Source organism: Rousettus aegyptiacus, unplaced genomic scaffold (assembly GCF_014176215.1).
Source record: "Rousettus aegyptiacus isolate mRouAeg1 unplaced genomic scaffold, mRouAeg1.p scaffold_m13_p_5, whole genome shotgun sequence".
Taxonomy (NCBI): Eukaryota; Metazoa; Chordata; class Mammalia; order Chiroptera; family Pteropodidae; genus Rousettus; species Rousettus aegyptiacus.
In genome coordinates, this window is record NW_023416308.1 from 61,933,469 (window position 1) to 61,950,184 (window position 16,716).

The 16,716-nt window shown below is 41.0% G+C and overlaps 1 protein-coding gene across 5 annotated transcripts in view; it reads right to left on the bottom strand.

Moving 5' to 3' along the window:
• The window catches only part of FAT3 (FAT atypical cadherin 3), a 603,178-nt gene that overhangs the window by 16,399 nt on the left and 570,063 nt on the right, over positions 1-16,716 (bottom strand). For all 5 annotated transcript variants that reach the window (XM_016158663.2, XM_016158661.2, XM_016158662.2 and 2 more), the window contains 2 exons: positions 15,906-16,063; positions 10,106-10,574 (listed from right to left, as the gene is read on the bottom strand). In XM_016158663.2, the coding sequence (XP_016014149.2) occupies positions 10,106-10,574; positions 15,906-16,063 (627 nt within the window). The remainder of the gene's footprint in view (positions 1-10,105; positions 10,575-15,905; positions 16,064-16,716) is intronic.

Below are 16,716 nucleotides of genomic sequence, written 5' to 3' on the forward strand. Positions count from 1 at the left end.
ATAATTTCTTCCAAGTTGCTTTTCTTTGTTTCTGTGTTTTAGTCTCTGTGATGATAAATTTTGTGTCAGACTGACTAGGCCATGGCACCATCATTGGTCAAACACTAGTCTAGATGTTGTGAGGGTATCTGTGGATGTGATTAATATTTACAATCAGTTGACATTAAGTAAAGCAGATTATCCTACATAATGTGGGTCGATCTTATCCATTTAGTTGAAGGCTTAAGAAGAAATTCTGCCTCAAGATGCAACATGGAAATCTTTCCTGTTTCCAGCTTTGAGGATTCAAAATCAAGACTGCCAAGTCAATTCTTACTTGAATTTCTAGTCTGTTAGCCTTCTATATAGATTTCTGACTTGCCAGCCCCCACAATCCTGTGAGCCAGTTTCTTAAAATCAATCCAACCATCCATCCATCCATCCGCCCATCCTATTGGTTTTGTTTCTCTATTTCTGTAGAGAACCTTAATACATTATCTCTGAAATTACAGGATTTTCTTCCTTGTCTGGTAATCCTGACTTATTAGCTCATATTGAAGAGTAGGGTGGTAGAAAATTAGAAATCTGATGGGGAAGCACATGCCTGTCAATTACCTTGTGTCAGTACTTTTGGGTTGGTCAATTTCCCCAGTAATGACCCTTGTCACCTGCCTAGAGGGAGGGCAAAGGCCTGGTTTCTAACATTTGGCAGTTGGGTAGTGGTAGAGGTAGGGTGGTTATAGATTTTAGCATTCACTTAGCACATCATATTTACTTTGCTCCATAAATACTTTGCATAACCATCCTCACTGTTATTTGAAGGGCTCTTAGGCTAATCTCTGCTCCCTAAATGGCTGGTGACTGATGTTGGGCTTTTGTAGATTGATCTCTATAGGTATAAGATAGTTAATAATCTATAGATTGAAATGGTATATGCTCTCATTGATGTTTTACTGAATCTACACTATAGAGACCTCTCATGTATAGGAGGACATTATGCTTGTGTGTGGGTGTTCACAAGTTCAGAGACAGAAAGACTCATCTTCAGGAGGCAGGTGTAGGAGAGAAATCTTTAATTTCCCAAGAGGAGAGAACTGTGTGATCCCAGCCTTTCTAGCACCAAGAAATACAGAAGGCCAGAGATGGAGGCTCAGAGAGAGACATGATACTCTTAAATGCAACACTAACTTATAAGGAAAGACCATTATTGATGCAAACTGTGTCCAAAGACTGCTAGCCTGAAATCTGTGGTTAGAATGCAGGAGTCTGAGATATACTTGCTTCAAATTATGTTGATTTGGGATTATTCTTTTCCAATTTGGAAAGTTGCTAACCTAAATGGAAGCAGCGGGATGGAAAAAATGCTTCTTTGTGTCACTTGGCTAGTTCCTGGCCAGGATGGCATGCCATTTAGAATAAACTGTGAGGATGAATTAGATTCCTTTTTAGGATCAAGGGAGGGCTGGGATGGCTGCAATAAAGGATTTAGGAATGCATGTCAGTGATGAGGAGGGAGGGAAGTCAAGAAAGAGGAATCTAGGCAAGGTGGATCAGTTCAGGTTCACCTCCTACCTCTCCAGCTCCTGGTTGGCATGATTCTGGCAGCTGCTCAAATAAAACTATAGCAGAAGTAGTAGAAGGAAAGGAGGGGCAAGGAGAGATTGTCTGGAAATCAGCGACATTTGAATCACTATAATGGAAACTAGATCTTAACAAGGGTTGTGGTTTGATTTCTTTGCTTTGCTATCTTTATGCCTTGGAAAATCAGAATTTTAAACAAGGCACTACCTCTAGTACACTATTTGACTTCCAAACATTTCCTTTTACATTTTGTCATTTCCATCATCTTTTGCGGATATCCAGCCTGACCGATTAACCTATTCACTGAGTGCCTAAGCAATAGGCAGTGGTATACTGGAGCCGGCTCAGACAAGGTTGAAAGAGCTGACTGTTAAACATTTGGAAATTTGGCAGGCCAGTTATAAACCACTGGTACCTGACATCAGCCATGGTGGGAGTATTTACGCTACAGAAATCAGTAAATACTACAAATCTGGGCTTTTATTTTTAGAGAGCTGGTTTACCAGCACACCTCTGGAACAGGGACTATGGCAGGCACTGGGGATACAAAGACTGAAAAGCTACAGACACTATAAGCACAATGATAGCTACAAAACTACTGCGATAGTAGGCACAGGGTGCAATAGGAGCATAGAGTAGGACTGGACCTGAGCTGGTGACAACCAACGATACACAATTGAGGTGCTCTGTTCTACATCTGAGACAACTTGCTGTCCATTTTGATGATGATCGCTAACACTTACATGATATTTATTATGCACTAAGAACAATTCTAAGCACTTTACAAATATTAACAATTATTTAATTCTCCAAACAAGCCTATGACAAAGGGACTATATTATCATTCCCATTTTATAGATGAGGAAACTGGGGTACAGAGAAGTTGATTACTTATTCACAGTTGTGTTCTTAGTCTGGATTTGATCCCCAGCAGTCTGGCACCAGATTCCTAAATGGTTCAGTATTATCTTGAACTATATTTTCAAAACTCTTACTTCATCACACTCTCTATCTGGATTTCTCTGTTTATCAAAAAGCAAACTGTGCAGGATTGGCTCTAATGATCTCAAACCCCTGGGGCAAAGGAGGAGGAGCCTTTGGAAGAAACCTTGCTTTTAGAATTTTAAATTTAGAGTTTTTATGTTAACATGATGAGGGGAAAAAGCAGTTGAATTTTTTAAAATACCGGTCGGATTTAAAAAAAAAATAAAAGAAGAGTGATATCTATTGTTTGGCTCTGTGAAAGAGGCTTGTTGATCAAAATTAACCTGTTCTCACAAAGCATTATTATTTATGATTTCATTATCTGAGCCTGGGCCCTTTTATCAATAACTTTTATACTATTAGTAAGTCTGCTGTAATGATACTAAGTGATCTAATGCTTTAGTGGTTTAAAATCACTTTCATTCTATGGAAAATCATAATAATGTTAAGAAGGAAAAATAAGAGGCCCATTAACACCCCAACTCCATGGGGTGTTGGAGAGGTTAATGGCTTATTCAAGGACATACAACTAGTAAATGATTGAATTTGAACTTGAATCCAGGCTTTCAGATTCTCAAATTTTTCTACAAGACTGTATTGGCACTGGAACTTGTCAGTGAGCCAGAACTCATTACTTGCTAGGACTGAAGAGGTTCATAGTTACTTCCCACAACTCTCCAGGTAGCTGATGAGATACACGGATATGAACAGTATCAGATACCCTTTCTGGAAGCCAAAAAATCGTTAAATAATAGAGCTAATAGCATAATAAAGTTTCTTGTTTTCCCAAGGATTATCATCTGTCGATATGGAAAATAAAAGGAACAATTTCAAGAGATTTCAGGTATTATTTGATCACACATAATATTTTAATTTTTATAAATGTAAAATAAAATTTAGAGGATAATCTCAAAGTATGATTAAAAAAATAGATTTTTTTTTCTAGTTTGGTGGATAATGTCAAATAAGGAAATCATTAGCAAGAGCAACAGCTTTTTAGGTGCTAGGAAAAAAGCTAAGAACTTCCTATGTATTATTGTCATTTAATTCTTGATAACAACCTTATGGTGTAAGTACTCTTATTATAGTTATTTTACAAATGAGAGAACTGAGCCTTAAATAAGTTGGTTTGCCCAAAGTTATAGTCAATAAATGGCAGATGCCGCTTTATACCAGTTCCCAGATTTAAAAAAGACAACCGTCCTACTTGTATCGATATGGGTTAAAAAACAAAACATAGCATCCCCTCCTCCCCTCTGCACCCCCCCCCCCAAAAAAAAAACACAAAACACAAAAAACAAAAACAAACCCAGCCAAAACAATGGCATAGTTTCTCTGCTTTCAAATCTGGCAGAATGAGAAGTGTATTTTTAAGCCTTGCCTGAAAGCTGTGCTCTTGTTTACAATCCTTCTAGTTATAGTGGATGCAGATGGTTTTGAAATCTGCACTCAGACAAATGTAAAAGGCTCCCTCTTTTCTTGCTCAAAGAACATTGCAAAACCTATTAAATGCAAAAATAGAAATGGTTTGAACAATTATAGAGTGAATTTGGGCTGTGTAGGCAAATGATCAAGATAATTCCTATCTTACTCCTTTGACTTATTAGTCGTCTTCTGACCTGATTCCTCCAGGTAATGGCCTCAACCCTCAGCCCTGCCTGCCAGTGTTGCGGACATCATTCCAATAGGGTTCGGCTGCCTTGATAAGAAAACATCTGCCTGATGCACAAAGGTGGCAATAATGACAAATGTGAAGCTACCATTTGGGATCTGAAGTCAGCATCGACCACTATGCTCGCTGAGTTACGGATTTCATTTAGAAACTCCAGGAACTTACATGACTTGGGGAGGCAGCTGTGATGTGGTGGTGAGGCCCTGGGTACAAATGTACATTCTGGCTGTTACCCGGCAGCCGGCTGTGATCATGGAAGAGCCCGCCGACCTCTAGGAACCTCCTGATTTTTATCTGATAATTGAGCCTCACTAATATCCACTTCATAGAGGATAATAAGGTTTCCAGATTCATCAACCACAATACAGCACACAAACATTAGGTGCTTTATTGTTATCATTATTGTAATTACTATGGATTCTAAAATTAGCTTAAGTTCTGTGTTGCTCATAAACCAAATGACTGAAAGCCATGGGAATTTTTGACTCTGACTTTTAGGCTGAAAGTTGGGAAATACTGAAACCTTTAGTCTATGAATTTCAGTTAATGTGAGAGAATTAGAGAATGCATTATCACATGAGATGCTAAACCTAAGTGGGGTAAGCTTTAACCCTGTAAAATAAAAAACTCTGAAGGTAAGACCTGTAACTTTCCCTAGGAAAGTAGGCTCACGTTTTATATATTGTATATTGGGTTGAACCTCTAATATTTTCTTAGAGGATCTGGAAACACTTCATGTATTAACAAAATTAGGTGCACATCAAATTCTCACCTTCTGGAATGTTCTTTTGTGTCTGCACATAACCTGACTGCTTTAGGATTTTGAGTTTCTGTATTAGTATTTATGTTATATTACTAATGCTGTTGCCATGAGAGTTTTTGAAAGCATGAAAAAAAAGTTTAACTCAGTATTTAGAAGAAAGCCACCCAGAAATTTTTTTTTTCCCTCATGAGCTTCAAAGCTCAGTCAAATTATGTACTCAGCATATCTATTAGGAGACTGGCTTCTCCCTTCTCTGCCCTCTGTGCTCCGCAGGCCAGTGGACTGAGCACATACAGGGAGCCCTGTTCAATCTCCTTAAGCCAGTTGTGAAGGGAGGGAGGCCACACAGTGGGTCCATTAGTCACAGAAACAGCAATGGGATCCTGGAATTTAATACAGAGCTCAGCACAAATCAGGTACTTACTTAAAGTGTGACGGACTGAATTTACCTAGATCCTTACAAGTTAGGGCACAAAATACTCAGCAAAACATCACTCATAGTAGTGCGGATAGCTTTGTTGCTGAAAACACTTCTATGCCCAACTATTTGTAACAGCTAGGAACTTTTTGTTTCATGAAACTTGCTTAGAGAGAGTAGGCAGACATTACTATTTTTATCTTTGAAGGCAAGCTCAGGGTGACCCCAAACTCCTGACTATCTGGGGAACAAAGTTCAAGCTTTACACAAAAACAATTATAAAAATGTAGGATGGACATCTGACATTCATTTCCTGAATGCTCTATGCCTGCTTAGCTCTTCTGGAATTCACTGACTCATGTTTTTGCAAATACAGAATTTACTGAGATTCCCAAATGTCAGTGGTTCTCAAACTCATATGTGCATAGTACTTTGGAGGCTTGTTAAAAACAGAAATGCATTAATTCTACCCTTGCAGATTCTGGGATTCTGTTTCATAGGTTTGGGTCCCTCTTTATTTTCCTTCAAACTTTTCACTGAGAAATTTTTTTTGGTAGGAAATTCAGGAATTTGCAAATATGATTCAGTTATCAAGCAGAAGTTTCCTCTGACCTGGACAGCAAATGATGGAGGTAAGTAAACAGATTCCCTTTTTCCCTTAACAGTCAAGAGGACTCTTCTATAACAATGTCTTATTTTAATAAGGTCCTCAGGTGATGCAGATGCACCTTAGAGTCTGAGAACCACTATGTACATTTGTGAAAACAAAAAAGAACTAATTTTCTTAGGTTTCAGGGCAGTTAAGAGACAGAGAAAAATCAGGACATCACCTAGGGATCTTATTAAAATACAAGTTTTGATTCAGTGGGTTTGGGGTGAGATCTGAGATGCTGCATTTCTAACATTCCCAGGGATGCTGACGCTGCTGGTCCCTGGAACATGCTTTGAGTGATGAGGATTGACAGTGTAGGCTGGGAGGTGCCAAAAACCTGGATCAAGTCCTGGCTTCTCCACTTTACTAGCTGTGTGATGCTGGGGTAGTTGCTTAACCTCTCTGGCCTGTTTCTTTATCTGTGAAATGTGGTTGGGTGAGGAGAATAGTACTGATCCCAGAGGAGTATTGTGAGATTTAAGTGTCAGGATGCATAAACACTTGCAAGGTAAGCACTTAATACATACAGAGCCAACCACATAGTAGGAATCTAACAAACAATAGCTTTTCATTTAAGATTTAGACTTCCTGTCTCATGCAAAGCTGTCTGAATGACTATTTTTAGTCTGGTGACTGCCTGGTTTGCTGATTGCTTTGCCAAATTATGGCTTAGCCTCAACTAAGTTTCCCTATAATGGGCTTAAGCTTAGCAAGAGAAGGCATGGAGGACTGAGGATTCCTTATTCAGATTGTAGGTTCTCACTGGGCTGTTCCCTACCCACTTGGTCTGGAAATGTTGGGGTCAGAATGGGACCAGGCCATTTCTTCTCCACAGTGGTTACTATTTCCAGTTTGTGTTTATGAAATACATATAATTTTAAGGCTTTACCAAGAGAGAGCCTTTCCTCTGTGGTTGATTTACAAAGTCATATTTACACTCTTATTACATGTCAGCACTCTGAGCTCTGACCCCCCTGGTGTCCCCGAGGCTTGCTCCTGGGACAGCCAGAGTCATAAGGCTGGTCAAACCTGCTGACTATGTCATTCCAAGCTAGTACATGTGGCTTCCTTGCCCTTCGTGCCAAGGATTTGATTAAGTTTGGAGGTGGTTAGAGTAGAATCCTCTTTTTCTGAAAGAAAACGCTTCTTGCTGTGGGTTGTCTGCTTTAAAAACTCTGAATGTTCTGGAGTAATGTGCTAGGAGAGTGGGCCTGTTATCAGGAGAGCTAATGACCAATATTCCAGCATTCTTCGGTGGTCAAGAGAATATGCTAAAATATGTATCTTGAAATTTTAGACTAATACATAGCACAGGGTTCCAACAACAGGTAGATGTTTGAACAATTAACTTTTGTTAGCAACTTTTTCATGTGCATGGAGTCACATTTTAAGTACCTTACTCTACTTCCTCTATCCCAAATTTCCTTTTTGAATACTGCATGCATTCTAGCCTTTGATCTGGGGGAGCAAGACTTTCTCCCTGTGATTATACGTTGCTGGCAGCCAGAGGGAATTCTTCAAGATATGAATATTTTCTCATTAATGACTCGATCTTATTGTTCTTTTTAAACTATCACTCATAACTAAGATGACTTTCCCCTTATTTTAAAGAATCTTATAATTAGCAACATGGTTTCCTAGATATGAGTTAAAGGCCAAATTATTGGTTCTTTCTTTTCTTCCCCTCCCTACCTCGCGCCTTTCCACTATTTGGTACCAATTTAGGGTTCAGGAATCTAGCAAAAATTCCTCTAATAAAAACAGATAGTAGACGTGAGATAATGGATTCTGTCTCCTCTTTTCTTAGAAGCCAAGGCCTCATCCTTGGAGCCAGGAAACAGGTAGATATCTCCTCACACACCAGAAGAGGAATCCTGTGCCTTTGATTCCTCAGGGAAGCAACAAAAGCCCTTTTATTGGATTTCCTGGTGAGTGTAAGGAGTTTGCTGGCCTTGGGCTCAGTCAGTAATCCTGTGCCTGAGAGCCTCAGATTGCCCATCTGGACCATGCCCTACGGGCTGCTGAGATAAGGACCACTGCATTCCCTCAATTAAACAGCGGCAGCAGGCTTGAGAGAAGGGAGTTGCTAGATGGAGGCGAGGAAAGATACTTTATTTTAGTAAAATATAAGCCCCCAGGTACAAAGGAGAGACTTGAACAGGTAAGAGGCTCTATCACTCTGGAAGAAAGAATATCTCTCCTGGAAACCCAATCCCAATCACAGGGAGGAGTGGGGAGCAGAGGGACAAGGAAGAGTATGAGAGTGCATGTACACGTAGGCAAGGTCGGGCCCCTGGGGAGAGGAAAGCAAGTTCTTTAGGTCATGTGAAAAGTATACTTACTACAGGTGGATCCTCAATGATGGAATCTGGTTAAATCAGGTGAGATTAAAAAAAGGTAGGAAAAATGCTGTTTCTGACGTGGGTCATAATCATTTCATTAACATATCCGCACTGAATACTTCACTCAAGGATTTAATGGTAATTAAAAAAAAATTACAAGGCACACTGAAGAGCAAGATTCCATAGTCCTTTTCCTTAATACAGTGTTTATCATTATTGTTTTAAAGATAACCTATGCGGAAGCCCATAGCTTTGCCAGCAAAAACAATGTTCTGCCAGGGTTAAAAGTATGTTAGAATTTGTGGCTGTGTACCCAGCATTTGACATGGAGTGGTGTTCTATTTCAACCCAATTTAATTATATGCTCCTTTTATATATCGTAGATGGCTCACACTAGCAGAATTGTTTTGCCTGGTGAAAAACTGGCCATGACTTGTCATAATGGGCTGGTTTATAGAACCACTGAAGTATAGTTACTGCCCATCATTCGGGAATTATGGCACCATAACAACCCTTTATTTACATATACTGCTGAGACAGTAAAAAGAGCAAATAGATTTCTTAAATCCAGACGGCAGAAATTTCCCCCCAGGGCACTTGGCCCTCATTGTGGCAGTAACATATGCAAGTCTAAATAACTTTGGTGTCTGTATGTCGACAGTGCATCATTTCACGGACAGTTTATAACATTCTAATAATAAAATGGACTCTAAATTTGGAGTTGGGATCCACGAACATTAGATGGTAATGTGCACAGCAGAATCTTTAAGTGATTTGTGAGGAAGGTTTAAATTTGCTAATCACACTGCTGCTGAGAGACTCCGCAAAGGGGCTGGAGTGGAACCAGTGGTTGGGCTGCTGGGAGGTGGCGGAGCCTTCAGCTAGGAGAGTGCCTGATGGGTTTGCATCAACAAAGACACTGCATCTGGGTAAAGTCAGGGATTCATTTACCGTCAGACTCCTAGGACTTAAATAATCTGGGCTTTCCCCCCCCAAACAACAGGAACTCTTGATAAGTCCCCCCTTTTTAGTGGGGGCACCCTGTTCTTTCTTTCATCTTCATGATATAACTTTGAGGAAAAATTTTATTGGGAGAAAGCATCATATCCTCAGACTGTTTATCTGTCCTGAGATTTCACGTAAATTGCTCTCTCCTTATGTTTGACTTTCCACTCCTGTATGGAGTTGTCACTTGACTTATTTTTAATACACACATTTGAGAAACATGCTCCAAAGCATCTCTTCATTGTTTCTATTCCTGAGATGGTGAGCTCTCACCCCACCTTTTAGCTTCTAGTAAAGTTACACGGCTACATGTGAAAGGATTGTGTGTGGTGGGCAGACTGCTACTAATCATTCTGCAGTGGCATGCAAGAGCAAACACTTAAAAGGGGGTCCTAGCCCTCCAAGCTGCTGAGGCCTGGAAGGCTGTGGGGTGGACGGGGGACGGGACGGGGCAGCTGCGATACCATCTCCGGGCTCCTGCAGTCGCGGCGCTGCGCCTGTGGAGTTGGGTAAACCAGACGCCGCTGTAATTGCCAAGCTCTGCAACTGACAAAAGAGGAGTAAGGAAGCTCTGCTGGCATCTTGGGTGAATACTCCTCCTCTCTGGGAGGGCACTCAAGTCGGTCATGCATGTGACAGCAAGGCCCCCGCAGGTCCTCCACCCCGCGCCTGCCCTGGTACCACGGTACCCGCGGCGCAGCGCACTCACCCCCGGAGGGCAGGCCGGTGCAGCTGCCCCCGTGCTGGCAGGGGCTGCGCTCGCACGCGTCAGGGTAGAGCACGCAGCCCAGCTTCAGCTCAGTCAGGCCCACCACCTCGGCGAAGCTGCTGCGCTTGTTCTGCAGGGGCAGCTCGTTGTTATTCAGCACCACCGAGTCCAGGCAGCCTTGGAAGCCGCTCAGCACCTGCGTGACCCGCGTGTCGGTCAGGCTGCGGATGTTATCAGCCTGCACCAGGGCCCCGAAGTAGATGGTACTCTCGGTGCTCAGCTTCTGGAAGTAGAGGGGTGCCCTGCGCCGCTCCACATAGCTGTCGTCCAGGGACAGACTTGTGAAATTGCGATTGAGCTCCAGGAAGACTGAATGCCAGCTCCCGTCATTGACCGCGCGGCCCGAGATGCCCAAGATTCCCGGGCCACTGCCACAGTCCAACTGGAACCACAGCTTGCCGTCCACGATCTGTGCGGGGAAGGACATCAAAGTGCTGTTTAACCATGCACCTGGCAGTTCATTCCTGGACACCCTGTTCCCAATCAGGAGGAGGGGAAGGGCAGGGAGACAGACCTTCCAGGGCACTAAATGGTAAGGAGGTATAACCCTCACATGAATTCATAGAAAGGCACTGAACCAGTCTTTCCAAAATACTTTTGGTTCATGACAGACCTGTTAGAGACTATTGCAGCATCACTCATTCTCACAAATGGAGTAGTTCTCTATGCTTCAGTAAGTTCAAGAGACAGCTTGTTCTTAGGTGTTCTCATTTCTGCCTCTGTGGCTCATGGATTCTCTGGCACCATCTCTTTCTGCATAAAGTTCATAGGTTCATGCCACATAAACATGCATATATGGAAGGCAGAGGGCTCTGTGAACCAGGCAGAGAACCCTGGGAATTTAGGAATAAGTAATGTAATTGGGGCTTTGCCTTGTATCACGCAGGTCATATAAATCCTTGGTTGGCCTCTCTGCGTTTGGGATTCCCACAGAGATAACTGCAGTGGCTTATTTTACGAGGAGACTGGGTCCACTACAGAATGGTTAGCCACACCACACACAGTTAGTGCATACATATTCTGCTCTCTAATGCAAATGTATGAATGTAAAAGACTGGAGACAAATATTTATTTTCTTTTCACAGAGCTTTCATGTGTAATCCATGCTACTGCCTTTCTCATTTTTTGGTTCAACAAAATGGACTGGATGGATATTGTAAATCATGTCAGAATACTTGCTCAGTGACAACTCCTGGATAATATCCATATTTTTATTTCAATACGAGTAATAAAATGATCAAATGCGACTTTGGGGACTGCCTTCTTCTGCACAGTCCGTCTGCTGCTATGCTCTGTGGCCACAAAGTGCAGTCCCCAGCCTATCAAGGAAAATCTGGTGGTGAGGGTGCAATTCATCTAAGGTTTCAATGACTATATTACTTGGTTCATTCTCCTCCCCATTCCTACCCTCTACCCCTCGGGATAATAAGCAAGATAAAAATTCACCCAGGAGAACTGATGTAGCTCTGATGTACTCACATCATTGAAGCTCTGTAACTAAGAAACATAAAATTATCCCATACTAACGCTGAGCACGGTTAAGTTTCCTATTTTTTTTTTCTGTTTTAAAAAAAAAATAACAGCAGCAACACTACCGAATGAATAGGAACCCAAAGGTCTACATAATCCTCAGTTTATTGAAAATGAAACCCATTTGTATCTTCAAAATTCTAGGAGTTTGGAATTATAAGCCTTGTTTAGATGACAAACTAGAATGCTGATGACAAAAGCTGCCTTTAGATGAATATAATCTTTTGCTATTTCACACTATATTATGCCAGGGAGAGAAAAGAATACTTTCATACCCTCTTATACTGGAAAATTATACTCTGATCATATTTAGTTTTTCTATCTTCAGAATAGGGTTTACCCTGTGTTAAAAAGATCTTTTAAGAGGACAAAGCTTTCTCAAATGAGAGGGAGAGCTATTTTCATAGAAATTGGGGTATGCCTGAAACTGTAAGAAAAGTCTATAGCAATGCTCTGAAATGATGTACTATGGTGGGAGAGACAGGCAATTTGTTCAATGAAACGCATAATTTGAAGAGCGTGGCCCTAATGTTACACAATATTTAGGTCCTTGGGGTTGTTTCAAATCAGTGATGTCCTTTAACTCAGATAGATCTTCAGTGGCTTGGGGCTTGGAAGACAACATACGCAAGCTGTAAAAAGTCATCTTATAGAAAAGTAGGCCTTTGAGTAAAAAATTAAATTATGCCACAAAGTCTTACTGCTTCAGATCCCTGGCGTGTGGCTCTAGGAAATGCACCATAATCATAAAACCCGTAAGGGGGTTATTACGTGTTCTCTAAAAGGGGTACCTTTTATAAACCCATTTTTAAGGCTGCCATTAATAGCTATCTGGCACACGGTAAGTCCTCAAAAATATGTTTTGAATGAATAAGTGAACGAATAAATTATCTCGGTCCTTCAAAATCTCTTCTTTTGATAAACACTCGTAGTACTCCCAACCCATTTGCCTCTGTCACAGGCCCAGATCCACTACTAGCTATCACTTTGGGCAAGTCACTGAATCTCTTTGAGTCTCAGTTTCCTCACAGGCAAAAATGCAGTCACTCATATCTATGCACGTGAAAATACTTTGTTAACTTTTAGGTACTTTATTATTATTATAATGTTAATAATAATAATGTTAACTCACTTCTCAGTGATACTCTAATACAGATCTTTGAAACTCTGGAATCTAGTGAGGAACTTCCTTGTTACTCTTCTGATCTATGTTAGAAAGATCTGGATGTTCTAAATGGACTGTTTTAAAAACCAAATGAGCTTTCCTTCAGCAGCTTCCTTTCAGCCTTGGGGTCTTAAGCTAGCCTTGTCTGAGAATTATCAGAGTGAAGCAATGTATTGTCTATAACTTCCCCAAAAGATAAAATATGTGATATTTCTAGACTAACAACCAAGGACATGTGCTTTCACTATACTACTGAAGCTAAAAGACTGACATAGGGAAAAAGTTACTTGTGTTTGGCAAATCTCTCCCTGCGATCTGACACGTTTCTATTATTGGTTCGAGGAGAGCCACAGGACCAAATCCCACCATTTTCATTTTTGCTTTGGCTGCCAGGAAACTCAGAGTTATGCTCTTTGTTTAACTGAAGTAGCAATCCTTGGTCTAGATTTTTCAATGATGATATTCTCCCCTTTCCCACTTCATGGGCTGGCTCTTTGATTTTATTGCATTTGGTTGCTTATGGTTAACATGGAATCTCTTTTGGAAGTAAACAAGGCACCAGTGGTAAACAGAAGAATGAACACCTTTATTGCTGCCAAGAGACAGGAGTGCTCCCTGTTCATGAGCTCTGTGGCCACTTCTCGAGGTCTCCACGCAGTTTTTTAACTGTGTTCAAGGGATGCCCTTCACCACACTGATTGTCTTAACTACTTTTTAGGCTCTGCTCTAATTGGGAAAATATAAACAACCAAGAGTGCAACTTAAACAAGGCATTTCAGCATAGTCATTGAACCAAAGTATAAGGCACATACTGTACCTAAAGCCAATGAAATTAAATCTTGCATGAGGCTGAACATGTTAAGCAAACAGATTTAAATCTCCTAAGTGGATATTCCTGGCAACTACGGGAGAATATCTGCAATAGTTCCGTACAGCTGCGTCCTGCTTTGGGCAAGCCCAACATATAAAAAGCAAACTTACAGAACAGACAGATTGGGGGTGATTATTCACATCACGAAGGGATTAATGGGAGGCTCTCTTCGAACAGCAACAATCCCTAGTTCGTTAGAATTCCATTTATAGAGATTCAATTTACACAGCTTTCAGAAACACACTTGTTTCATGAACTACAATCTACCTTAGGAGCTAGAGTTGCCTAAAAAGGTTTAAGTATTCTGCCCCCCAAACTCCCCCATCCCTAGGGATCTGTATGTTTTAGACATTTGCCAGTGAAGCATCAAATGACTAGCTCCATTTTAGGGTCAAGCCATCCAGGTCCAATATTTTTCTTTTTCCTCACTCAAATTTAATACTGTACAAGAGATTTGCTAATAGAGAGCATTTACCTCATAAGGATGATCTGCAACCACCAGCCCTGTTAGAGTGTGAAGGAGGAAAGAGCAAGGCCAGTGACATCCAAGCAGAGCCCTAAAGAGCTGGTACCTCTGAAAGGACAGAGCATTTTCCAAGCAATTACACTAACTCCCGCCTCTCTGGGCTGTTCAGAAAGTGATCTCCTGACTGAAGAAGGCAGGGTGCTTTAGAGCCAGGAGAAAATAAAGACAGGACTTAGGTCTTTGAGATTCTCTTCTTTCACCATGAATATTTGATTTGAGTTAACTGTTCTCTAAAATTGCACACCCACAGTATATTTCTTATTTTCTTTGAAAAATACTGTTTTCTTTTCCAGAGCTGAAATTATTTCGAGTTGAATGAGTAAGGAGAGCAGGAGATTCCCTACACAAGTAGTCAACTTTTAAACTCCAACTCCCTGATCACTCACTCTTGGCGACCAAGTAATATCTGGCAGTACCAGAAGCGAGCTTAAGTAGAAGTCCAGGTGATAGGGGAAGGCACTGGCATTCAATGTCTTAGATACTTTTCTCCCTCCAGGATTAAAGTCTGAACCACCTAAATGACTTGGATGAGACCTATCAAACAAAAGACAGAAGCTAGAAAGGTCCACCACCACCCCAGTTAAGCCTAATGATAGACTCCTAGGAAGGAAACACTGTCAGCCAGTTCTATTTAGATAGACGTTTCCCGCTGGACAGATGCAGTATGGCTCTAAACATACTTAAAATGTGCTGGTATAGTAACCTGGTAAGAATAGCATTAGATTAAATATGTCTCCCTCCTCCTTCTTCTTTTTTTTCCCAGTACTGGAGGGCTTAATCTGGCCTATAGACACTCAGAGTGTGATTTTTTTTTTTTTTTTAAATAAAATGAGTTGTATTGGCAAGACTGAGAGCTGTGGAGAGCATGGAGATTAATAGCACGAAGTGAGAGAAACTGGAGCGCAGGTCCAGGCCTTACCCCTTACTAGCTGTGCAACCTAGGTAAATAACTTAACCGCTCTGTGCCTCTATCCTCTGCTTCACCAAATGAGGATGGTCATATATAACGAATTTATTATATTAACTTTATAATAAAAATCAAATGATACATGTAAAGCCGTTAGAATTGTTGTTGTTTTCATGAAGGCATGAGAAGCTCAGAGCAGAATACAAATGCCAGACTTGTTCTATAGGAAATCTGGTTGCTTTTGGAGGGTTTTGGAGCTGGGAATGATTTTAAAAAATTGGGCTACTTGGGTCATGATGGGACATGTGGAATCTTCTATGCCTCAGATCTCCAGCTTCCTCCCTGAGCAGGAACAGAAGTTGCTTTCAGAGGTCAGTGGGGATAGACCCATGTGGTAGAAGAATATACAGCCAATCTTTCTAAAGGACCACCCCTGCTGTGGAATTGATTAGGAGATACATTCTAATGAACAGAGTGATTACAGCTCAAAAGAGGCCAGCCCTTGAACCCACTCTAGAGAGAGATTCCCCAATTTACCAAGAGCCAATTTTGAAGTTGAATGTACAAAAGCAAATGGGGCGTTGGCACATTTCCCAGTTCTGCTGCTGCTCCCCTTTGCCCTAAAGTCGGCTTCTGGTTCTCTGAATTTAAAAGACAAAATGATTTCAGCAGTCCCCAACCCAGGAGCCAAAATACTAACATGAGAACTGACTGCAGGAAAAGATAACCCATTTTAATTACCTTCAGAATTATGCAGGGATTTGCTCTGGTGTACATTATAATCCCGTTGCTTTGCAGTGTTCGCAGACGCAGAGCTAGCTTAAAGTCCTCTTCTTCGCTATTTTCAGAAAGCCGGTATTTGATGTAACTGTTTCCAGCAAAGCTGAGAGAAGTGTGTCCTGAAAAGACCATTATGAGAAGACACATATGCTTTTAACTTCCAGAAATGAGCAGGGACATATGAAATCACCCAACAACTACCAAGTAAGTTGATTAAAGACCATGGGAAGTTAATGAAGGCATTGAGGAGAAACCATTTTTGATTAAAAACTGGTTCTCCTTTCAGGTCGCACTCTAATTTTGAAGTGAGAAAAATATTAACTAGTTGGATGCCAAAAAATCTTAGTTGTTTAATGCCAAGGGCAACTTGGTAAATTCTATAACCTGAATTTTCTTCTCTGTGCCCACTTTCTAAAATTAGCTCTATTAAAGGATACCCTTCATGTCCACCCCATCACTTAGGCACTCAAGAATCTTCAATGCCATGGAACAAAGGAAAGATACTCCATATTGTCCACATATTCTAATGTCGAACGACTTATGACATTCACACTAATGTTAAAAAAAGGCACCTGATGTAAAGGAAGTCCATGTCACATGCAGTCACAATTACCTTCAGGGTGCCCCTTCCCAGAATTCTTGTCCCTGCTCACATTGCCCAATTCAGAGTTCACCCTGTTTTGTTTTATTTATTTATTTGTTTATTTATTTATTTATTCCAACTTTTATGTTTTAACAAGTAAAGCAACGATTGAAAAGCTGTCTTGCTGGG